General features: G+C 39.5%; 1 protein-coding gene across 1 annotated transcript in view; it reads right to left on the bottom strand.

Annotated features, from left to right (window-relative positions):
* Nucleotides 1-1,898: 1,898 nt before the first annotated feature.
* The window catches only part of SNTB2 (syntrophin beta 2), a 103,718-nt gene continuing 79,175 nt past the window's right edge, over nucleotides 1,899-26,441 (bottom strand). The window contains exons 5-7 of the mRNA XM_034639036.1: nucleotides 22,224-22,420; nucleotides 11,699-11,883; nucleotides 1,899-9,241 (exon numbers count right to left, since the gene is read on the bottom strand). Coding sequence (XP_034494927.1) covers nucleotides 9,149-9,241; nucleotides 11,699-11,883; nucleotides 22,224-22,420 — 475 coding nt within the window. The 3' untranslated portion in view covers nucleotides 1,899-9,148. The remainder of the gene's footprint in view (nucleotides 9,242-11,698; nucleotides 11,884-22,223; nucleotides 22,421-26,441) is intronic.

Genomic DNA, 26,441 nt, shown 5'->3' with positions numbered 1-26,441 from the left:
GGCCTCTTTCCTTGGCTTACAAATGGCCACACTTTTGCTCTGTCTTCGCGGGGTCTTTCCTGGGCACACATGGACCCCTTATCTCTGTCCAAGCTTCCCTGTTTTTCTAAGGACACCAGCTTGGCCAAGCGCCCACCCTAACGGCCTCTTTTTAACTGAATCGCCTCTTTAAAGGCCCTATCTCCAAACACAGTCACATTCTGAGATGTAGGTGAACTTGGTGGGGCACAATTCAGCACGTAGCAAGGGCTGGGTCAGAGCTCCACTGTCTGTGTTCACCTTCTCTTTTCTCTGCTCATTCAGCTTTCTTGCGACTCTTGGCTTAGCTTCTGTCTTCCGGGAGCTGGCAGTACAGACACTGGCCCCGCTGACAAAGCACAGCTTCCCGAATGAAGTTCCCCATCCTGGAGGGAAGCTCTGTGCTGAGCATCTGCTTCTGATGGCAGGAAATGGGGATCTCCTCCCCATCTCACTTGATCACCCACTGTTGACTCTTTCCTTGGGGCAGAGCTTGAAAATAGACTGAGAACCTCAGTTCTGCAGTGCTGTTGCCACTGCTCCAGTGGGGCAGTCAGTGGAGGAGGGAAAGGGGAAATAAAGGCACAAAATATTATTTGTGGGCTGGCACATGGAGCATGTTTAGGCTTCATAAACCTGAAGCAGATCAAGAACTTCATATTCTAACTTTCTCACTGGAGCAGAAATCAGATTCGCAGCTCCCACACATTCGAGCTCCCACGCTTCAGGTAGAAAGTCATTGACTTGCAAATACACGGTTCCATTTGTTCCTTCATGCACAGCAGTTTCCCAGATCGGATTCAGCTGATGCTGGCAGTGCGACACTTGTGGTGGACCTGAGCTTGGACCAGTGGGTCAGCGCTGCTTAACCAATACAACCTGGTAAAATCAGACTGTACAAATGCCAGCATTCTAGGGCTCCTGCCAAGGAGTGGGTTCTTTGCAATTTTGCTAAGGAACCCTTGAGTAGGGGCCAAGAGGAGTGTGGAAGAAGAGGAATAAAAACTGAGTTCAGGTGAGTAACAGTTTGGAGAGGTAGGGCCAGGGTGAAAGTTCATGCAAAGTGAGTCACCGACACCGAATGAATGGAGCACTGATGATTCCTGAGAAACCATCTCCCCTCCTCTGTGTGACTCAAAGTATACTAAAGCTCAGATGGATCCAGTGATTAAGCTCCTGTCACTGAAAGTCAGTGAGGTTTTTAAGAGTTTGGACTTGCCTTACAGCTGCTTAAAAATGACACCAAAAGAGACTGAGGAGACATGACAACCGAACGCCACATGTGGTCCCGGATAGGAGCCTGTGCCAGAAGGGAAAAGGGGACGTTGCTGGGACGACTGGCACCACATGAATAGGGTCTGTGGCTTGGGTGGTAGTGTTGTGCTGGGGCTGATACCCGGGTGGGGGGGGGAGATGAACGTTGGCCGTGCAGGAGAGTGTCACTGTGTTTGGGTGGGACACACTGAGGATTGAAGGGTGACAGAGGAACATGTCAGAGAAAGATAAGAGAGGATAACAGGACAAATGTAAAATGCTAACAACTGGGAAATTTGGGTGAAAATGATGGATGTGGGAGATCTTTGTACTCGTTGAAATTTTCCTGTAGGTTTGAAAACATTTTATTTTTTTTATTTTTTATTTTATTTTTAAAGATTATTTATTTATTTATTCGAGAGAGATAGAGACAGCCAGCGAGAGAGGGAACACAAGCAGGGGGAGTGGGAGAGGGAAGAAGCAGGCTCATAGCGGAGGAGCCTGATGTGGGGCTTGATCCCACAATGCCGGGATCACTCCCTGAGCCGAAGGCAGACACCCAACCGCTGTGCCACCCAGGCGCCCCTGAAAACATTTTAATGTAAAAATACAAGAAAAAACACAAGTCTAAAAGCATTTTTTTATTTACAGTATAAAGGTTACAAAGCTATATATGTATTTATATATATAATACCCTTAAGTTACAAATTTTCATTGTAATGTACAATGCTGTATGTCGATGTGCAACTCAAGGGGAAGTGTTGTCTATGCATTTATAGAGTACACATAAAGCTTTTTTTAATTCTTAAGAACACACATACTGCCCTGTTTTATGCCGTAAGTTTTGATTTGGTAGCCTGATGATACCAGAGGATTTGAGAACTAAATTTTAAACAACACTTAAAAAGAAGTCTTGTTTAAATACAGGGTTCTAAAAAGAAGAAAAAAACCAGAATATCACATATTTTTGATTTCTTGTAGAAGTATTATTCTAGCTTTCTAAGACTTAAGTATTAACAAAAATGAAAGTTGTGTGGAACAAAATACATACAAGGGGTATAGTCAGAATTTGCACAGATTAGCCAAAATAGGCCTTCGTAGGTAGTGGTTTGCCACATTATCTTCTGGAAGACCTTGGGTCTGGTACCAAAAGGGAAACAGACTCTTTGGGCACCAAGGTCTTATCATGCTGAACACATCCAACAGATTGTAAACATAATACTGGAGTCTTATGCTGGAGAAAAAAAAATACAAAACCCACACCTGTTCTTGTAATCAGAGTAGACTTCCTACAGGTGTGAAGAATATCGCTGAGATTGATGATTCTGTCAAACCCCAAAACTTAGCTGAAATCATTTCCTCTCCCCCAAATTTTAGTAATTCACAAAACAGAGGTGAAAAACACAACTGATACCCTCTAGAACAGGATTATGAAGGAAAGCACTTCTGCCAACCTAGGAGGAACAGACACTTACACGACAATACTCATGTGCTGGTTCCGATAACATAGAATCATTAGCACCTGATTGTCAAAGGGTAGGTTTTAAGTAAAGGCCAACACACTGGAGGCAGGACCTAATTTGTGTGCACTACTCCGGGACGCTGGAAAACAAAGGGTAAGGAGCCCACGTGACTATGTGCCCTGTGCCATTCTAATCACAGATGACTGAGGTACTTTCTGGGTATGATGAAGGATGCTGCCTTAAAAGCTGACCCTAATAATAAATAGAAGGCAAGGTGGATGGGAGGGGGCTGTCACTGTATGAAAATTATGGAAAAATTCAACTAGCCTCCATTGTTTCCTTGTTTTCTCATTGAGTTTGAGTGTCAGAGTGTACTAGAGTAAGTGGAATTTTGCTAGGTTTAAAATATCTTCATTTTGACACACCATTACAAATATTCCTTTTACCACGTATAAGGACTTTCAGCAAATGAAACGTTTGAAGGGTGTAAGTGTGGAAATGTATGCATCAGCACAATTTAGAAATAGGGGTAGATGAAATATACATTCAGCTTTGCTATTGATAGTTAACAGAAGCATTTCTTTAAAGACTTTCCTGTTGATCCACTTTGGGCAACAGAGCTTAAGTTCTGTTGTTGTTGTGATTTATTCCCAGGGATATTCTACATTGTTCTTCTCAAACTGAAGTCTAATTTTTTAAAAAGATTTTTTAAGTAATCTCCACACCCAACATGGGGCTCAAACTCACAATCCCAAGATTAAGAGTCGTATGCTCCACCAACTGAGCCAGTCCCCACTGAAGTGTAATTTTGCATTAAAAAAATTAAGCATAATAAAAAGACTGACCTGCTTAAATGTGCTTGGAGTTCTTTCATGTTGGCATGGACCAAAAACCGAGCACCATTTTGAACATTTTCCAGTCAGCCAGAGGAGCAGAACTGCAGAGGTACTTTGGTAACAAAGTATGAAGTGGTTAATTACTTAACCGCTGATTGACAGATGGCATGGTATAACTGAGAAATAATGGATTATGTGCTACTTGAGGGCTGGAACTTTCTTTTGGACCCTTCAAAGTACCTGATCAATGCTTATCAGATGAAATAATACTTGAATTAATATGTCATTAATTAGCCTGTGATTTCAGAATTCCTCTATGCCCCCAAAGAACCTTTTGTCTATTCATAAGAGACTTCTATCACTTTGGAAGAGGTGACAGAACACTCAGGTTCCAAGGGTATAATATGTGACTGGGATAAAGAGGGACTCTAAAACAAAGCATCTGTGTCAATAGCATGGAGGTAACAAAACAACAGAACTGAGGAAGGTACCAGGAATCTACCGGGGCAGCTAATCTTACGATATAATAAAGTATCATTTCTCTATTATAGCTTTTTAGTTTCAACCAATCTATTTTGGAGCAATTCAAGGATTACAGTTCAGATGGTAGATTTTTGCTGAATATAGTCCAATGTTCATTAGAGAGCAAAGAATCATTTGCAAATGGCATTATTTATGAATTACATCAAATGCAGATTGACTTTTAAAACTTAAGTCTGCTTTGGTTCAGTTACCTCAAGTGGGAAGAATGGAGGTGGCAAGAGATGAAGCTCAAGTTTATCAATTTTGAAACAAAAGAAGAAATCTGGTTAAAATAGTTTGTTGAGTTAATACATAAAAGCCATTTCTCCAGTTGGTAGTTTAGCTATTGCCAAAAAAAAAAAAAAAAAGAAAAAAAGACAACAGATGTACAGGTGTGCTCTGTGAACCTACTTTTGGTACCTTATTTTACTTGAAATTCTCTCCCTTGATAGAATGAACTTGTATCATTGATCTGTATTTTTTTTTTTTTAGAGAAATGGTTTCCAATCTGCCACTAAGCAGTCTACTTCTAGCGTAAATTTCACTTATCGTTACATGATAGGAGTAGCTATATTGCTCAAAAACACAGAATCCTGATATACAACATAATTATTCTATAACTGACTGTCATCACACATTTATTGTCTATATACCCAGTATAGGGAAGGAGACAGCCTTAAAAAAGGAGAAGGGGGAGAGAGATTGCTGCTGTCAGTTTTTAAAGACAGTATGTAGAAAGTAAAAAGAATTCTAGATTACCAAGCAATCTTGAGAGAAAAAGAACAGCAAATGGCAGATTCCTCTGGTTTCATCTTCAGGAGGGGAAAAAAAAGCCACAAGAACAATTTAAATCTAACTGAAAGATTTCCAAACTCAAGACAGAATATAATATAATACCACCTGGCACATTATAGACCTGATAGAGATATACACACAAAAAGAGTGAATATGATTATGGTCAAATTCAACTTAAGCTTAAAGTTTAAGCAGAATCCCAAATTTAAAGTCTCTTACACAGATATTTCATCTGATCAGAGGAATTTGTTTTGAGACCAAAGGGATCTAGCATTTCACTTCCTCATTAGCAATTGAAAAAAGATGACCTTTGGCTTTCTAACACCCCCCTCCCTTCATTTGTAGCGTCAATGGTGGATGGCAGCAACATGGAAATGTATGCTGGATATTTGGATAGTTTCAATATTATGTACAATCAATAGCTTATAACCAGTGAAAATAATAACAAAGTTCAGCGTAAGTGTCCAAGGTAAGATACAAAAAAGCAGAGAAAGTGCTTAAGTCTACAGGTCTTCCCTGAAAGCTTCAAAAATGTTTAACTTTTAAGTAGGTAGGGCTTTTAATAGAATTTGCATAGCAGCTTACAATATAATTTGCATTAAAAATACGGAGATTCTTCCATGTTTTTGAAAACATACAAATATATCCACATGCATATAAATTAAACAAGAAGACCTGGAGTTTCTCACAAATTAAAAAAAAAATCCATCATAACCTTTTCTCAAATGTGGTCACACTTTTGTCCATCAAAACCATTTACAGTGAAAACTTTTTCTAGGAGAAACAATCTTGTCCAGATTCCACACAGCTTAATTTTTTTTTTTTAAGAATAAATTTTGGTTCATTAGCTAAGTGCATTTAATTGGCTGAATAAAACTTTGTTACCATTCTGCTTAGGAAGATAAATTAGGAAAACAAATAATCAGTGACAATTTAATCATTTGTTGGTTAGATTTTTCCACTTTTAAAAATATAAGAAATAAATAAATCAATCTCTCCTGCCATCTAATAATGTTCCATAACAAAGTTTGTGAGGGTACAGCTGATAAAAACAGGCACTATCAGACTTTACCTAGCCTAAAAAGTGCTAAAACATGGCTTTAAAATAGGTGAATGACATTTAAAGTAATATTTTTGATTGCTTGTATATGTCCCAATATTTAATCTGAAACTGTCTACTAGGTAGAGGAATTAATAGTTATAATTATCTAATAAATACTGTATAAACATACATTAAAGTATTACTTCATATAAAATATCAGATACTAATTTCCAGGTAAGGTTGGTGTGGTAACTTCAGGAAAGGGCTTACCTTTTTCAGAAAAAGAATAACTGAGCTTTTCTTTTCTTTTTCTTTCTTTCTTTCTTTCCTTTCTCTTTCAAGAAGAAAGGGAGAAATTTTAGGAAATGAGGAGGAAGAATTTTCACACACCAATTGGTTCCTTGTAGACATCTGTGTGGAATATGGAGAAGATGTCTAAGCCCCAGGTCTGGGGGGAATTGAGGGCACAGGAAGCGGGTCCATTGGGATGAATGGAAACGAAACTTCTACACATGGAAGCCCACAACATTCTCAGCAATTTTCTAATTCAAAATGAAAAAGAAATGACAAGCTGTTCTATAAAAGGTGTGAAATACCCCAAATACCCATTTTTAGTCCTCATTTGAAAATAATTTGTATTTTGGCATCTTAATACAAAATACATATTTATCAAGGCTGTCCTATTCATAAAAAGCACTTCATTTGTGGTTTGAAAATTCCACAAACACACTTAATTGAAGAAGAAGCTGGTCACCCATGATTGGAAAGCTGTTGATGTCACAGAAACAGCTTAAGGGCTCTTGCTCTCGGGAGTGCTAGTGGTCAAAGGAAATCTCCCACACACTTTCATCTCACATTAAGACTCAAAAGATTTTTAAAAACCCTATGAACCTTGGTGTTAAACATGACAGTCAAGCTTGAACAAAATGAGCCAAAATGACTCACACGCTTTACCTTCTCCTGCTCACACGTTCATCACACCTTTTTTAGAGATCTTTCTCATATAAGTGATAAGCACGGGGGCTCAGAAGTTTCCCCGGAAAATATTCTCAGTGGCTTAGCCTTTACACTAACCAAGAAAACCACAACCAAACGGCTTTGCTGCGAAGTCTGTGACTGCATTGTGCAACTTTTCGGGTTAATAATGCTCTCACTGTGAAGAGTGTCTAAGCTCCCTTATCTGAGGGTATTATGTGTTGAAATTCTGCTTCCAGAAATCATAGCTGGACCTTCAAGATATTTTTTTTCTTCCCTTGCAAATTTACTTCAGATGGAACCAAACATAGGTTTATGAATCTTTAAAACACAAAAAGTTCTTGAAAGACATATTCTAGTCTAGATTCCAATTTCCGGTTTGAAGTGGATCAAATCATTTATTTTTGGAATGGTAGCCACGGGAAGAACAGTTCTCTCCCCAGCCTCTGTATGTGGTTAATCTCACTGTACAAGGGGAAGGAGGACTGAATTATGGGTAGAAGAAAGACAGTGGGGTGACAGTGTCTAACTCAAACTCTCTGCTAATGAGTCTGCTCTTTCAAATGTCCCACCTAGGTCAGTCTGCACTCACACCAAATCGCTCATGTTCTGCATTTATGGTTGTGGGGTTTTTTCCTCTCTATTTGGAGTGCCACCCTCCTCTACTCTCCGAAGTGCTCACATCCTCTTATGGCACTCCTAATAAATCTAGTAAGTGAGAACTAGTCCTAGACATTTCTTCAAATAACACCGAGAACATCCAAGTCAATATTACCTTTTCTTTCAGATCTGGGGACTGCAGTAATCTTGACATTTTATATAGCTATTATACTATTTTAAATGTTTTCAGATATATACCTCCTTCATAATTAGGAAAAACAAGCTGAGTGCGATTCTTTAATACCACAAAATCAGCAATCTTACTGCTACTAAGTCCTCATCATGACATCTGGCAATGCTTAGCAAAACCCAGGTAGCTGTTCCGAGATCTCACTTTGGCCACGGTAGAATGCATTACCAAGCTAACAGTGAGTCTTGAATTAGCAGCTGCCTGTCCATGCCACTCTCCTGCCACAAAGGGAGAGGACCAGGGCCAGGATCCAGCATGGGCTCTCAAAGCCCAAAGCAACAGCACATGATGTTCGTGCTGAAGAGCTGGCTTTATAGAACCTGCTTTTTAAACAAGCGGGCTCTCCACAAGATTTATCCTCCTCAATGAGATCTGCCTACTAGAAAAGATACTCCTAAGGAAACCCATTTCAAAGACTATTCCTCAAAACTAAGATGGATGATCTCCCTGGAATGGCAGTGATATCCAGTTATTAAAATAGTGACTAATAAAGCTCCACTAACCCTAACCAAAGGCACATTTGGTAAGCAATAAAAAATGGCTTAGGCTAAAAAAAGGATTTTTTTTTTAAAGAAATCTTATCCCCTGGCTCCTACCAAAGATAAATCAGAAAAATCTTAAAACAAGCAAACCTCTTCTTTCAAATCAGTGGTTTCCAACTTGGTCGCCACTAGAAAGGGAGTGGAAGGCAAGGCAAATCAAATTTCGCAAGTTCTAAGTCCTAAAGGTAGCACTTATAAGTGGCAAAGCTTGTGATGCGGTGGGAAAGTGACAGCCAGGGTGGGATGCAGGAGAGCCAGGACAGATGGGAGATGCTTTGGTATGCAATTCAAGGACTTCCTAGGGTGGAAGGATTAAGTGAAAGTAAGCTCCAACAGCACGTACGACCTATCTGGAATGGCCAAGAAGCACAGGTGGCTGATAACTGGCACCTGGGAAGAGACGGTTGAACTAAGCAAGATGTCAAGGCTAAGCTCGAAACAAGTCCTGTAGGAAGAAGAAAATGAAAACAACCCTTGAGTATTTCATTCTGCCCTAAAAAGACCAAAAAAAAAAAAAAAAAAAACCACCCAAAACAAAAACCCACAATGAGCCATCCTTCTTCACAGGGGAAATAAACCTAGTGACTTAGAAACCACATTAGGAAACGAGACAATAAATCAACAGCTTCAGTCTGGAGCTTATTAGAGTCCTAGAATTTCTGGCCAAGGTAGCTCATGAAAGGCAGGCTCTTCTTTAAACACGGTTACTGTTCAGCAGTGATCTGCAGGTCCTCGTCAAGGCACTGTGCTGGAGGAGAGAGCAAAGAGCTTTCTTTTTGTGCTTTTTTTTTTTTTTTTGAGGTGGAAATACTTCTTGTGACATTCAAGACTCTTTTCTGATTCTGTGCTGCTCATACGAGCAGTCCCATGCGAGTGACTTTGGCTGACAAGAACGTGTGCAACACAAATACGATCGGCTTCGGACAAGAATGCAGGTCCATGGTCTGCGGAGAGATCACACGAATTGTCACTACCATACACAGAAGCTTTCATAAACAGACACAAAACAAACGAATCTGGATGTGATGTTCTACTTTGTAGAAAGAATTTGGATTAAAAAGGTGCCAGATTTATGGAAACATCTCTCAGGAACTTAAAGCCACAAATGAAAAGTATACTCTGAAGTAAGGTCACTCCACGTAGTAATGAAACACTAGTGTGAGCTTGCACATCACAATCAGAGACAAGTGGTGGGGTGCTGGGTTCCACTGTGCCTGCAGGAAGAACTAAACAGAAGATGTAAAAGAAAGAGGAACACCCTATATGGAGACCATTAATTGTGATAATATCCCCGGGGGGAATCACAGTGAACTCAGCTGAACGTGACTATGGATGCGTATGATTTTTGGTATCCCTCATAGGTTTGTGGTGGGAATGACAACTCCTGAGGCTAGTCAGGGGGCCAGTCATACCTTCCTAAACTAATCTGGACAGCTGACACCAGGTGAACAAGGAGACCTGCCATCAGGCTGCGTGAGTCAAGTGATTTGTCAGTCATTAGCACTGATGCAGAAACCAGGAATAGGACACAGTAAACTATACCTTCTAAAGAAAAATACAACTTTATTTAAAATATAAATTACAGAGCATGAATTTCATCATTAAACATTGTATATATTAAGTATAAGCAGGGACTAAAATCATATACCCAGCAATAGTCTAACACCTGTCTTGCTAAATGACAACTGCTATTAATAACTGGTTAATTTAACAGAAGTTAATTTAATAGAAGCATTTAACTCTGTCTAATGCTTCAGGCTTTTTTTTTTTTAATATGTACATAACTTTATTTCCCAGCAAGGTCTCTTCCCAGAGATTAGATACAATGCTTAAATCCAAATGATTTTAAAGTGCTTATTGGATTCCTGAGGCCCTTGAAACATCACCTGATCTAATCAAAGACCTTTGGGTGGGAAATCAGTGATTTGACGCTTCAGAGTATACTTCCTTCTGGCCTTCTGAGGGATGTGTTTCCCACTTTTTTTTAAAATTTAAATTCAATTAATTATCATATGGTATATTAGTAGTTTCCGAGGTAGAGTTCAGTGATTCATCAGTCTTATATAATACCCAGTGCTCATCGTATCATGTATCTTTCTCAATGTCCATCACCCAGTTACCCACCTCTCATCCCCCTCCTCTCCAGCAACCCCCAGTTTCCCATGATTAAGAGTCTCTTATGGTTTGTCTCCCCCTCTGACTTCATCTTATTTTTCCCTCCCTTCCCCCATGATCCTCAGTTTTGTTTCTTAAATTCTGCATATGAGTGAGATCATATGGTAATTGTCTTTCTCTGATTGACTTATTTCACTTAGCATAATACCCTCTAGTTCCATCCATGTTGTTGCAAACGGCTGCTTCAGGCTTTTGAAAAGCCCTGGTCCATGGCCCAACCATAGTTTCCTAAAGGTTCATCATTTAAAATAAGACTTCTAGGGTGCCTGTGGCTTAGTCCGTTAAGCGTCTGCCTTCAGCTCAGGTCATGATCCCAGAGTCCTGGGATCAAGTCCCACATCAGGCTCCCCCTCAGTGGAGAGTCTGCTTTTCCCTCTGCTTCTCCCTCCCCTGCTCGTGTTTGCACTCTCTCTCTCACAAAAATAAATAAATAAAATATTTTTTAAAAATTAAAATAAAATAAGATTTCTATGCATGATTTCTTATTTGGAGGTTATTATCTCTAAGATCTCTTTTAGTAATAAAATGTCAAGATTCTGTTTTAAAACTTTCCACCTATGGCGATTGTGTCAATAGACATAATACTTCAAGTGTAAGACTTCAACTACTGGCTCAAAACTGATATGACCGAAAAGGCATTATTTTACTCCTTTATCATAATTTATGACTTCTGAAGTTCACTTGACACACTTCTGTGGTTCCCTAAGGGAAATCATGAATTCCTGCTGAGGCAAGGAGATTAAAAAAACAAAAAATGGCTGTGTGGAGATAGCTCTGTATCTTTTTTTCCTGATTAGCAGAATTTCTTTAGCAACCAAGTCATTCTATTACTTTTAACTCATCTCAATCAACTACTAATAATAGCAATGGATAGAATTTATTAAAGTTTACCAGTTTTTGTATTTTATAGCTCATGTTTGATAAAAGCCTATTTCTTAAAAGGGCTATCCATTTTTTCTTTCTACCATTCAAACAAAACTTTTTAAAAAGGAATGATTTCCTAATGTGGGAAAAAGAAAAACACAGACACACACACACACACACACACACACACACACACACAAGTCCCAAACCCAAACCCAATACACTTTGAAAACTAAAGAACAATTTCCTGACTCCAAATGGACTATCGGTCCATAATTTTCTATACAAAAGGTAAGAAGCAATGGGAAAGAAAGAAAGAAAATACCTATTAGAGTAAACATGGTTTTCAGAAATACTCTTACCAGTTCTCCCTCAGGACCACCAAAATCCAGATACAGATTTCTGATGCCATCATCAGCAGACATTTTCAGCTTTTCAAAGGGGTACCGGTACAATATGCTGCTGGAACCTCCATTTTCCTTGGAGATAGTGAACCCATTTTCATAGTGCACAGTGAATCTTACTTCTTGGCCATTTAGCGTGCAGCCTGTTGAAGACAAGCAAAAAGCATCATTAATAAAGTTACTACTTCAGGGGGGCGCCTGGGTGGCACAGCGGTTAAGCGTCTGCCTTCGGCTCAGGGCGTGATCCCGGCGTTATGGGATCGAGCCCCCATCAGGCTCCTCCGCTATGAGCCTGCTTCTTCCTCTCCCACTCCCCCTGCTTGTGTTCCCTCTCTCGCTGGCTGTCTCTATCTCTGTCAAATAAATAAATAAAATCTTAAAAAAATAAATAAAGTTACTACTTCAGGGGGGCGCCTGGGTGGCTCAATCAGTTAAGTGGCTGCCTTTGGCTCAGATCATGATCCTGGGGTCCTGGGATCAAGCCCCATGTCAGGCTCCCTGTTTATCAGAGGAGTCTGCTTCTCCCCTTCCCCCTGTTCATGCTCTCTCACTCTCTCTCTCTTAAGTAAATAAGTAAAATTAAAAAAAAATTAAAAATAGAGTTACTACTTCTGTTATCAAGTAGAAAAGGATTCTTCTTTTTTTTTTAATATTTTTTTAAAGATTGTATTTATTTATTCGACAGAGATAGAGACAGCCAGCGAGAGAGGGTACACAAGCAGGGGGAGTGGGAGAGGAAGAAGCAGGCTCATAGCAGAGGAGCCTGATGTGGGGCTCGATCCCATAACGCTGGGATCACGCCCTGAGCCAAAGGCAGATGCTTAACCGCTGTGCCACCCAGGCGCCCCGAAAAGGATTCTTCTGACTTCAACAAAGGAAAAAGAATCTTTTCTTGAGAATGTGTGATACCTAACTTATTTGAAACTCCCTGAAGTTTTGTTCTGGTTGCTTGGGTCAACATCTTGATTGAGATGAGAAAGAGATGACCGTAACTCTCCATGACATCTGATCTGGTTCAATTCGATTCAGTGAGTATCAATTAAACACTTGTGCTGGCAGTAGACCGTGCATGGTACTGGAGAGGAAAGAGGCATGGTCCCCCCTCTCAAGGACTTCATAAATGAATAAAGAATAGGTCAAATTGGATAGGCAGTGAAGTAGAGAAAGGTTTCGAGTGGGCGAGAAGAAAGAACAAACAAAGGAGAGAAGGCAGAGATGCCTTTTAGGGGCAGTCACATGGTCTGGTTGGTATTTGGGAAGAGGATAAAGATAATGCTCATTATCAAAGGTAAAGGCTATAGTTAGCAAAAGTCACACTGTCAGTCCTAGCAAAGATAAAATTCAAAGGATTGATCTGAATTGACAGGAAAAAAAACCCTTTGATCAGTAAGACCAACACATGTCTTTTCACAAGACTGGTGAAGTTTCTGTTCCACTAACATCTGAACACGGTTTTGTTGTTAGTACAGGGGCTACAAGTGTGAGGCCCTCTGAGATCTGGGAATTAACGCAGCCCTTTGAGAGATGAACTTCAAATCACCTAAACGATCAGAGTCACGCTATGCTTGGTCACAAAAAGTAGCTTCCAAACAAGCAAGTCCTCCTATCCAGACTAATCAATGTATTCTTCCACTGCACTTGCAAAAACATTCAATTAGTTAAGATAGCTCTGTGTTTAAGAAATAAGGAAAAAGAATCAGACAAATATTGGCAGTGTCCCTTCTCAGCACTACTCAAAGAAGAGAATTTTGGACAAAAGACTTTGAATATTAATTATCCTCAGAAAAAAAAAACCCTCAGGGGGAAACATGGATAAAACTACCTACCTGTAGAAAGTAATTCATTGCAATAATCTCTGAATAAATGGCTAAGCTTTTGGAGGAAGAACAGATCCCAATCAAAGCAACTAGGGTACAGTTTTCAAGAGAATTTTATTCTATTAACATCCCTGAAGCTATAGCATAGTCAAGGGTAGTGAGATCTGATGAGAAGAGAGGGGTCAGTTCTAGTCTAGAAAAGAAAAGCTCAAAGAAAAAGGATTTGCTCAAGTTCTTGAAACACTGGCTGGAGAAGGTGTAATGCAGGTGGGTGAGTATTTCTGCCTGCAGGTGAGTCTCTAGTGGGGCTAGATCAGGTGAGTGCAGCCAGCAAAGGCAAGCCATTAACCCCATAAGAGCTTGCCATAAACGAAGTTTCCTGAAGATTCTGTTTAGGATTGTTCCCCCCAAGAGGGAAGGAAAGGAAAGCAAATGTAGTGTATGTGTGTGTTACTTCAGAAAAAACAGGGGTGCCTGGGTGGCTCAGTTGGTTAAGCATCTGCCTTCGGCTCAGGTCATGATCTCAGGGTTCCTAGATCGGGTCCCATGGCGAGCTGCCTGTTTAGCAGGGAGTCTGTTTCTGCCTCTCCCCTAACTCGTGCTCTCGCTCTCTCTTTCAAATACATTTTAAATTTTTAAAAATTTGTCAAAACAAAATATTGTTTATGATTATCTCAACCTTGAAAGGAAGAAGTAAAAGTGACACTAAATACATCTGGGTTTAGAAGTGAGTTTGTTTTCATTTAAAACTTGTAATTAATACCAGATAATTTTGAGAGTATGAATTGGCCACAGCAATGTTGTGCCTAATAGTCATCGTTAATGGCTTCTCCCCAAATGGTAGGTAAAAATAGTTGAGGCAATGGTGCCTAAGTACCCTGGCATCTCTCATCCTCAGAGGGTGTCAGGAGTAGTGCACCAAAGAGCAAAAAGCCTCTGACTGTGATTTAATGTGTGTGTCCGCGTGTGTGTATGCGTGTGTGTGGGGGGGAGGGGGGCAGGGAGCTGTGCTAAGTGGCCCTATTCTGATGGGACAGGATCTGGGACTTATTAGCGAAGCTCTGGGCTATTCCAGGTGGCTTATTATAACCATTTTGATGTCCTGACTCAACTAAAATCCTTTTGTGGGCTATAAATCCACTATGCACCTCAATTTATAGTAAGTCAGTAAAAAATGTAATGTGCTGATTTTGCTTAACAGGGCTGTTATCAGAAATAAAAAAAGATACAACAGCAGCATTCAAGGACAATCAAAGAACATCAAATATTGAAGTTTAAAAGACAGAAAAAAACTACGGTTTTTGAGGTAATTGAGGGAGGAAGGTAAACATTCAGCACCCAGCAGTGGGGGGCTCGCTTTGTGTTCCTTTTGGAGGGTACAATGTGGGTGCTCAGAGCTCAAATTAGGGGAAGCAAATTCATGAGCCTGGCCCCAGAATAATCAGAAAACATACATGAAGTCCAGTGGAGTTGTGAATTATGTCTTAGTTTTGTTTGTTCATTAAATCATTTATTCCTATTTTTTAAATTCTCTGCTCTTACAGGGCAGCAGGGATGACAGATGGGTTATCACATACAATCTAAACTGAAGAAATCATTGTTTTGTTTTGTTTTTAAGATTTATTTATTTTATTTTATTTTATTATTATTATTTTTTAAAGATTTTATTTATTTATTTGACAGAGATAGACACAGCCAGCAAGAGAGGGAACACAAGCAGGGGGAGTGGGAGAGGAAGAAGCAGGCTCACTGCAGAGGAGCCTGATGTGGGGCTCGATCCCATAACGCCGGGATCACGCCCTGAGCCGAAGGCAGACGCTTAACCGCTGTGCCACCCAGGCGCCCCAAGATTTATTTATTTTAGAGAAAAAGAGAGAGAGAGCGAGCAGGGGGGAGGGGCAGAGGGAGAAAGAGACAAAAGAATTTCAAGCAGACTCCCCCCCATTGAGCATGAAGCCCAACATGGGGCTCAGTCTCAAGACCCTGAGATCATGACCTGAGCTGAAACCAAGAGTTGGACACTCATCCGACTGAGCCACCCAGGTGCCCCGAGAAAGCACTGTTTTGAGCGCTTATTATGTGCCAGACACATAGTTACATGTTACATTATGTGTTAGGTGCTGGGAGATACAGAGTTAAATAAAAGATGCTTCCTATTCAGACAAGTGAGAGAGAAAGAAAAGGAAATATGCATACAGAAGAATGAACTAGGTCCTTATGCTAGGGAAATGGACAAGACACTATGGGAAGACAGAGGAGAGGGGAGTAGAATAATTCTGGGGAACTGAAAAAGGCTTAATTAGAGGTGCAAATTCACTGGGGCTTAAGTAACAATGACAAGCATAACAATGGCCACTTTGTTGAGTGTATACTATATACCAGAATTAGTTAATCATGACATTTTAACTCATCTAAAAATCTAATAAACTCTCAGGGTTTTTTGGAAAATTTTATTACCAAGAAATATGTAAAACAGACACTCTCATCTCTTCTCTAAGTTCATCTCATCCCTGAGACTTAATTCATAACCCACCCACAACCTGGAATAGATGTCAGGGACAAGGTGGTGATCAGGGATGGGGTGAGAGGAGATGGGGGAAAGGCTGACATGTGCACCAACCACCTGAAACAGGGAATCTCCAGTTTACCACATGTACTCTCATTCAAGCTCAATCATTCTGATCAAAGTTCTCTGAGGAGAATCTCCCTCTATTATTAATAATCGGCATTAGAAAATTCTCTGACTTCATGCTTAAGGTTAAATTATTACACTCAGGGGCGCCTGGGTGGCACAGCAGTTAAGCGTCTGCCTTCGGCTCAGGGCGAGATCCCGGCGTTATGGGATCGAGCCCCACATCAGGCTCCTCCGCTATGAGCCTGCTTCTTCCTCTCCCACTCCCCCTGCTTGTGTTCCCTCTCTCGCTGGCTGTCTCTATCTCTGTCAAATAAATAAATAGAATCTTTAAAAAAAATTATTACACTCAAGTATTATTATTATTATTATTTTTTTTGAGAGAGAGTATGGGCGCGTGTCAGTGGGGGGGAGGGGGAGAGGGAGAGAGAGAGAATCTTAAGCAGACTCCATACCCAGCATAGAACCCATCATGGGGCTTGATCTCATGACCCTGATATCATGACCTGAGCGGAAATCAAGAGTCAGGCGCTCAAAGTGCCTTTGGCTCAGGTCATGATCTCAGGGTCTTGGGATCGAATCCTGCATCAGGCTCCCTGCTCAGAGGGAAGTCTGCTTCTCCCTCTCCCTCTGCCACTCCCCCCCAACTTGTGGACACACTCTCTCTTACTCTCTCAAATAAATAAATAAAATCTTAAAAAAAAAAAAAAAGTCAGACGAACAATCGATTGAGCCACCCAGGCCCCTCAACATTTCCCTGTAAACTAGATCTCCCCCATTAATGTTTTTAGATGTTCAAATCTCTTATTATTAGAAGAAATGCCATTACTCAACTGCTCACCTTCCCTCTTTCTCTCTCTCTTTTTAAAAAGATTTTATTTTTAAGTACTCTCTATATGCAATGTGGGGCTCAAACTTACAACCCTGAGATCAGGAACTGATCTCTACCGACTGAGCTAGCCAGAAGCCCCCCTCTTTGTTTTTTAAAGGAGCTGTCTTTAGTTAGTTTATCTCTGCTTCACTTCCCATCCAATCCTCAGCCCTCTGCAGTCTGCCATAGCCATCACACCACTGAGCGCCTTTCCCCAAGGGCACCAAAAATTATCTCCATGTTGCTGAATCCAACCAGCTTCTTTAGCTCTGGTCTTGATACTTGTTAAGTATTCATTGTCAGCTGTCTACCCAGTTTCTATTTCTCCATTCTTCATTTACAGCCAAACCCCAATTTTATTCAAGTTTCCACATTCCTTCCTCATGTGTTTCAAAGAAGGATGATCTCAACTTTGAGGATAGATAGCCCCTGAGCCAATCAGAGCATGGCTTTCCCCTCATGACTGCTGTTGGTCCAGAGTATACACATGAACCAAACTGGCTCAATCAGATTTAAAAGAAATACAATTGGGAAGAGAAGACCAACCTTCACCTCTTATTATTTTCTTTTTTTTTTTTTAAAGATTTTATTTATTTATTTGTCAGGGACAGAGAGAGCACAAGCAGGGGAGCGGCAGGCAGAGGGAGAAGCAGGCTCCCCGCTGAGCAGGGAGAGTGATGCGGGACTCGATCCCAGGACCCCAGGATCGTGACCTAAGCTGAAGGCAGAAGCTTAACCGACTGAGCCACCCAAGCTCTTTCTTCTTGCTTTTTCTTTTATGTAGATAATACAAGTCTATCAATCAATGGGCTGATCATGCCCAGGGTTACAAAGAACATGGCACTATGTTCCTTTTTTACAGCTATTTGGTCAAAGGCATGAAGTAGGTCTTACTTATTTTTATTTCTCTCATTACAAAGGACAGCACTTTGTAAGTAATAAAACAATAAATATTTGTCGATTTAATGGATTAAGAGAAACTGATACTGTATATGTCCTCTAGGACTTTAATCTGGGCATAGGAATGAGTCATTTAGAGGGGGAAAATAAGGGGCTTAAGGCACTGGTTTTGAGTCAGAAAAGACCGAATTCAAGCCCTCGCCACATTAACCCCAGTTCTTTCATCTTAAAAATAGAGGTATAAAACTTGGCTTAGAAGTGTGTGTGTTAGGGTCAGAGGAAACATGCATTCAATCTATGACTTACAACAACCCTGATAAGCACTCATTATTCCTTCTGCTTCTGTCCGTCCTACTTCAAAGGCAGGGGCTATGCCTACCGTATCTATTTTAGTATAGCCAGTAAAACTACAGAGTTTATACTCAATCCATATTTGCCCAGTAGATGAATAAAAAATCAAGAGAATTTTACAAAATTGAGAACATGGTAAAAGCAAATTCTTTCATCATATATGCTAACAATATAAATACTTTAAAATGCTCATTTTTCTTCTCCTCTTGCAGATTTTCTACATATTTAGTAATGCAACTCCTCCTATATTTACTACTTCTTAGTCTTTTAACACCAAAACTACAGAAATTCAAAGTATTCATAAAGTTCTTGTTTGATTTAAAAATTGTAATAGTTTGGGTAATCAGTATGATGAAATTAGCCTTTAAAAGCATACTTATTAAAGTTCAAGCAATTATATACATATATGTATTTTCACATTTTGAGTTCCTGTGACAAATGGAAAATGGTTTTATATACTAAAGGGAATTAACTGCATTATCTGCCTAGTGATGTTGAGGTTCATATTTGCTAAAAGGAAAAAGTCCTTGTGTACTAGAAGGATCATGGATCAATTCTACTGTAATCCAATAAAGGTTTAAAATTAAATGAACATTATGAAGTTCACATATTGTGTTCACTAGCAAAATCTTACAGGTAGTCACTGAAATTTTTCTAAATGAGTAAACTATACAATAAATAAATAAATAAATGAGTAACCCATAACCAAAACACATAAGAGACAAAGAAACAGAGCTTAAATGATTTCTTCTTGTCAACTTCCTGACGTTCTTTAGGCCACGGATATCTGAATAGGTAGTACAATGTGCCATAATTAGTTTTAAATAAACCTTTCTGAATTTCCCAACAATTTAACACAAAGTGGTAACGTGCATCTGAAGGACATGCTTGCTTATGTATGTATGTGTGTATACATGCGAATGTGGATGTGCACATTAAGCATACACATATTAAGACATAGTAGATTAGGGGCGCCTGGGTGGCTCAGTCATTAAATGTCTGTCTTCAGCCCAGGGCGTGATCCCAGGATCCTGGGATCAAGCCCCGCATCGGGCTCCCTGCTCCCCTGGGAGCCTGCTTCTTCCTCTCCCACTCCCCCTGCTTGTGTTCCCTCTCTCGATGGCTGTCTCTCTCTCTGTCAAATAAATAAATAAAATCTTAAAAAAAAAGTCATAGTAGATTTGGAGCACGCACACACACATACACAAACACATTTTAAAGGAATTCTGGCTCTCATCAAAGCAGTTTACCTTCAGCCAGTTTAATACATGTGGCACAGCTCTAAATACAAGGTAAGTGATTAGTAAGTACATCATTTGATCTGAATTCTGGAAATGAAAGTATTACAAAGGTAATATCAAACTACAGCTGTATATGGCAATGAGAAAGTTCAAAACTAGCAAAAAATACGTTTCTTTTGTCTATATTAAAGTATTAGGACCCAGCCAATTCTTTTTCTCTCCCCCCTCAAGCCATCTGTACTGAAACAACTGTGAGCCAGAGACTGGACAGAGTTTTGTTTCCTGCCAGAAGTTCAGATGCCAGACACCAAAGCAACGACACGAAACTAAAAAATGTTAAAAATCTAAGTTGCGTTCTTTCTTTTGGGAAGCATCTCTCTCTGGATTCTTTTTTTTTTTTTTTTAAGATTTTATTTAATTATTTGGGGCGCCTGGGTGGCACAGCGGTTAAGCGTCTGCCTTCGGCTCAGGGCGTGATCCCGGCGTTCCGGGATCGAGCCCCACGTCAGGGTCCTCTGCTAGGAGCCTGCTTCTTCCTCTCCCACTCCCCCTGCTTGTGTTCCCTCTCTCACTGGCTGCCCCTCTGCCGAATAAATAAATAAAATCAAAAAAAAAAAAAAAAAAGATTTTATTTAATTATTTGAGAGAGAGAGAGAGAGCATGAGCAGGGGGGACGGGCAGAGGGAGAGGGAGAAGCAGACTCACTGAGCAGGGAGCCTGGATGTAGGGCTTGACCCAAGCACCCTGGGATCATGACCTGACCCAAAGGCAGACGCTTAATCATCTGAGCCACCCAGGCAGCCTTCTCTCTGGATTCTTAAAGAAGATATGGTGATCCCAGATGCCAGGAAAGGGCCTAAAGAATTTCTTGGGCTCCCCAAGGAAACACAGAGCATTGCAGACCTTCACATTGAGGACACAACCCAGAAAGCACGTTATGTGGCCAAGACTAAAACCAGAGCCCTGCAGCCCTTAATGTGGTCACCAACCACTCCATAGAGAAAACGGGTGGGAAACACACAAGTGAGAAAGACAGTGTGGATGTGGTGGCTTTGGTCAAAATCCAAGGTTGGGGCCTTACTGGTTATTGGTGTCATTGCTTGAATCATCACTGTGGTTGTAAGGAAAATATCAAGCAATTACTAAAGAGCTGAAGAATTATGTCATTTTGACAACATTTAAAAAACTGTCCCTCTGCCAGTGTTAGAAGATGACCCATGCAAATGCTGCCTATGCAGTTCTAAAGCCATGGAGGGCCCTCCCTTTCCAAAAGCAATGGAAAGAAAGATAAATTACAAGACGTTCTGCCCTTTGAACATCTTCTCTTTTTATAAAACTCTATAAAACTTTATAAAATAAAATACATAGAAAACAGGAGCAAAATTAAGTAAACTGATTTGGAACCAAGATAATCAAATTAATTCAAGCCATATTAGAAACTCTGTGTCTTCGGGGCACCTGGGTGGCTCAGTTGGTTGAGCATCTGCCTTCGCCAGGTTATGATCTCAGGGTCCTGGGATTGAGCCCTGCGTCGGGCTCCCTGCTCAGTGGAGAGCCTGCTTGTCCCTCTCCCTCTGCCCTTCCCCCAGCTCATGCTCTCTGTCTCCAATAAATAAATAATATTTAAAAAAAAAAAACTCTGTGTCTTCATTTTGATTATTCTTTGCTCTTGTTAATCTGGAAAGCAATCTGGAAATACCTATACATATATATACATGTACATACACACAAATATATACAAATGAAACCATATAGACCAGCCACAAGAGGGCGCTGCAACAATGAAAAGACACCACCAGGCTTCTTTCCTTCAGATGCTTATTTCACTAAGTACTGGGCACACATTTTCAAACTTTTCAAACGCAAAATTCCTTATTTTTCTGTAGACGTAAGCCTTGCCAGAAGCCCATATTTTAAGGGTGTTTATCCAGATCTTAGGCTCTAAATCTTCTGAACTAGAGGGTTAGTGCATCTAGTATTTAGTAAATGAGTTGTTGTACTATCACATACAGATTAAAACGATTAACAGCAAAACTGCCATGTTGTACATAGGGTGCTAAGAAGTAGCCATATACAAGGTTTAGGAAAACTTTACTAACGAAACAGAAAAACCAGGTTTCTTCCACCATGATCACATTAAGCTGCCATATTTTAGAATATTTTTGAGTCTGGCCCATATGATAATGGATTTTACTTTATTATTCTTTTTAAAGATTTTTAAAAAGACTTTATTTATTCATTTGATATATATAGAGAGAGCATAAGCAAGGGGAGTGGCAGGCAGAGGGAGAGGCAGACTCCTGCCAAGCAGGGAGTCCAATGCAGGGCTCGATCCCAGGACCCTGGAATCATGACCCTAGCGGAAGGCAGATGCTCAATCGACTGAGCCACCCAGGTGCCCCTTTCTATTAAGATTTATTTATTTTAGAGAGAGAGAAAGGGCATGAATGCGAGGGGCAGAGGGAGAGGGAGAATCCCAAGCAGGCTCCACACCCAGCACAGAGCCTGACATGGGGCTCGATCTTAGGACCCTGAGATCATGACCTGGGCTGAAATCAAGAGCTGGATGCTCAACCAAATGAGCCGCCCAGACATCCCTGGTTTTTACTTTAAAACAAAGTATAACATTTCCATTTAATTCCTATTAGAAATGGTATGTCAGGATCTATACCTAGAGAGACTTCCTTAATTAGTTCAGCAGCAGCATGGCAACCCTGAACAAGTATCCTGGTCCAGGTTGACAGATCCCGATGTGTCTCCACCCTGAAGAGATGCATCTCGATGCCCTGCCGAGAGCCTGTTCTGGTAGCAAACGTTAGGTCAGATCCAAGTGAGGGTGATCGACATCCGGAGCCAGAATGAACCAACCTAGGACCACAAAGACAACAAAGATCAAAAGTAATCAATGTACTGGTATAGGAAAATGTCAGCCATTTATGCTGATAAGTAAGCAGAAAGTTATAAAAGCAATCTGCAGTTTTTGGAAAAGTACATTTCAAAACAATATTATAGTTTTTGAAGTATATACCATTCTGTTTTCCCATAAAATGACCCCTCAAGTCACAGGCAGAACACTGGGCTGGATGAGCTAAGGCCCAATTTTCTATTGGCTTTTTTATGCTCTTGAAAAGGCTATGCATGTCAAAAAAAAAAAAAGGTTCAATTTTGATAAAGAAGTGTTAAGCTCACACAAACGAACATCCTCCCCTATCATCAACATCACTCACTCACTAGATGGTACTTTTTTTTTTTTCCTACCAAGAATGAACCTACAATGACACATCATAATCACTCAAAGTCCATAGTTTACTTTAGGGGTCACTCTTGGTGTTGTACATTCTGTAAGGTTTGGACAAATGTGTAATGACATATATCCATCATTATAATATACAAAGTATTTTCAATGCCCTAAAAAATTCTCTTTGCTCTGCTTATTCATTCCCTGCCCTTCCTCCTGGCAACCACTTATCTGTATACCTTTTACTTCCTTTTCTTAACTTATTGCATTAGCAAGGATTGCTGGTATAATGTTGAAAAGGAATGGCATCCTTTTCAGGTCATCCTTGCCTTGTTCCTGATCTTAATGGGAAAGCTTTGTGCTTCTCACTATTAAACATGATATTAGCAATAGATTTTTTTGTAGCTAGTCTTTATCAAGTTGAGAATGTTCCCCCTCTATTACTAGTTTACTTTTTTTTAACCATAAACAGGTGTTAGATTTTGTCAAATGACTTTTCTGCATCTCTTGATAGATTCATATGATTTTTCTTGTTTAGCTTGTTGATGGGATGGATTACATTAATTGATTTTCGAATATTGAACCAGCCTTGCATATCTGGGATAAATCCCACTTGGTCATGGTATATAATTCTTTTTAGACTTTTTGGATTTGATTTGCTAATACTTTGTTGAGGACTTTTGCATTTATATTCATGAGAGATATTGGTGTACAGTTTTCTTATAATGTCTTTGTTTGGTGTTGGTATTAGAAAGTATTCCCTCTGCTTCTACCCTCTGAAAGAGACTGTAGGGAATTTCTTCCTTAAATGTTTGGTAGAATTCACCAACGAACCCATCTAGGCCTGGTGCTTTCTTTTGGAAGACCTTACACTTTCCAGAAAAATTAATTCAAAATGGATCTTAGATCTAAATGTAAAACACAAAAGTATAACACTTCCGGAAGACATTGTAAGAGAAAATCTAGGTAATCTAAAAAGATACAACACCGAAAGCATGATCCGTGAAAAAAAATGGTAAGTTGTACTTTCTAAGTTAAAAACTTCTACTCTTTGAAAGACATTGTTAAAAGAATGAAAAGACAAGCCACAGAGTAGGAGAAAATATATGAAAAACACATACCTGATAAAGGACTAATATCCAAAATATACAAAGAACTCTTAAAATTCAACAGTAAGAAAATAAAAAATCCAGTTAAAAAATGGGCAAAAGACTCACTTCTTAGTATATATCCAAAAAAACTGAAATTAGATTCTTGAGATATTTTACATCTATGTTCATTGCAGCATTATCCACAATAGCCAAGAGGTAGAAGCAACTTAAATGTCTACTGACAGAATGAATGACTAAAGAAAATGTGGTAAATACATTCAACAATATTCAGTCTTAAAAAGAAGGAAATCCTGTCATACACGCCAATACACATGAACCTTTTAGACACTATACTAAGTGAAATAAGCCAGTCACAAAAAGACAAATATTGCCTGACTTAGCTTACAGAAAGTAGAATGGTGAGTTGAAGCCAATAAATCATATCAGTGACTGTGCATCTCAGAGTTTCAATGAAATGCTTATATGAACCCTTCATCTAACTCCTGGTTCACTGGGGAAGGGACCGCTGTTTCTGATAAATGTACCTGGGGATTTTGCAATTCCAGTCTGTTCTAAAAGCTTTTATTTTTAGGCTGTGCAAATTATGAGAATGAGACATAACTGGGGAGCATGGCTGGCTCAGTCAGTAGAGCATGCGACTCGACCTCAGGGATGTAAGTTCGAGCCCCATGTTGGGTGTAGAGATTACTTAAAAATAAAATCTTTTTTTCTTCTTTAAGATTTTATTTATTTATTTGACAGAGAAAGAGCACAAGCAGGAGGAGCAGCAGGCAGAGGGAGAAGGAGAAGCAGGCTCCTTGCTGACCAAGAAGCCCGATGTGGGTAAGCTCAGTTGGTTAAGTGTCTGACTCTTGATTTCAGTTCAGGTCATGATCTCAGGGTCATGAGATGGAGCCCTGCCTTGGGTTCCATGCTGGGCATAAAGCCTACTTAAGATTCTCTTTCTCCCTCTCCCTCTGCCCCTTCCACCCCTCAAAAAAAAATCAATGTTATTGATTATATATACTAGGAGAGAACAATCTAAAAAGGAAATTAAGAAAAAAATCCATTTACAATACATCAAAATGAAAAAATACTTAGGAATAAATTTAGCAAAAGAAGTATAAAACTTACACTCAGAAAACTACAAAACATTGCTGAAAGAAATTAAGACCTAAATAAATAAAAAGATACTCTGTATCATGGACCAGAGGACAATATTTTTAAGATGACAATATTCCCTAAATTGATCTACAGATTCAAGGCAATCTCTACCAAATTTCATCTGTCTTTTTTTTTTTCCAGAAATTGACAAGCTGATCCTAACATCCATATGAAAATACAAGGGACTCACAATCACCGAAATATTTGAAAAAGAACAAAATTGGAGGATTCACACTTCTGATTTCAAAACTAACCACAAAGGTACAAAATTGAGAGTCCAGAAAAAAAAAAACCCTCACAGTTATGATCAATTGGTTTTTGGCAAGAGAGTTCAACGGAGAAATAACAGTCTTTTTAACAAATAGTACCGTGATAACTGAATATTTCCAAGCAAAAGAATGATGTTTAATCACTACTTCACACTATATGAAAATTGACTCTATATGGATAAAAGAATGAATGTGAGAGCTAAAACTATAAAACTTTTAGAAGAGCACACGAGAGTAAATTTTTTTGACGTCAGATTAGGGAAAGCCTTCTTAGATGTGACACAAAAATGCAAGACAAGACTGATAAACTGGACTTCATCAAAATTAAAAACTTTTGTGCTTCCAATGACACTGTCAAGAAAGTGAAAAGACAACTCACAGAACAGGAAAAATATCTGCAAATCATATATTTGATAAGGTATTTGTCTACAGAATACATAAAGAACTCTTACAACTCAATAATAAAAAGGCAACCCAATTAGAGGATCAAGGATTTGAATAGATACTGCTCCAAAGAAATTATACAAATGGCCAATAAGTACATGAAAAGATGCTCGACCTCATTAGCTGTTAGGGAAATACAACTTAAAACCATGAGGACGTGGAGAAAATGGAAAACTCATACCCTGCTGGTGAGAATTTCAAATGATGTAGTGCCTGTACTAAACAGCCTGGTACTTTCTCAAAAAAGGTTAAACATAGACCTCCATATGACCCAGCGATTCTATTCCTAGCTATATATGCCCCCAAACCAACATATGTTCACATAAAAACTTGCATATGAATATTATAGCAGCATTACTCATAAGACTAAAAAAGTATAAATAAGTCAAATGGACATCAACTGATAAATGTGGTATATCCATACAATGGAAGATCATTCAGCCACAAAAAGAAATGAAGCTATGACACATACTACAACATGGATCGACCTTGAAAACAGTATGCTGTGGGAAAGAAACCAGACATCAAAGGCTACATATGATTCCATTTGTATGAAATGTCCAGAATAGGCAAATCTATAGAGACAGAATTAGATTCCTGGTTCCTGAGGGCTGGCTGGGGAAAATGAGAAGCAACTGCCCATGGGTAAGGACTTCCTTTTTTGGATGATGAAAGTGTCTTAA

Source organism: Ailuropoda melanoleuca, chromosome 12 (assembly GCF_002007445.2).
Source record: "Ailuropoda melanoleuca isolate Jingjing chromosome 12, ASM200744v2, whole genome shotgun sequence".
NCBI lineage: Eukaryota > Metazoa > Chordata > Mammalia > Carnivora > Ursidae > Ailuropoda > Ailuropoda melanoleuca.
This window is presented reverse-complemented; position numbering and strand designations above follow the sequence as displayed.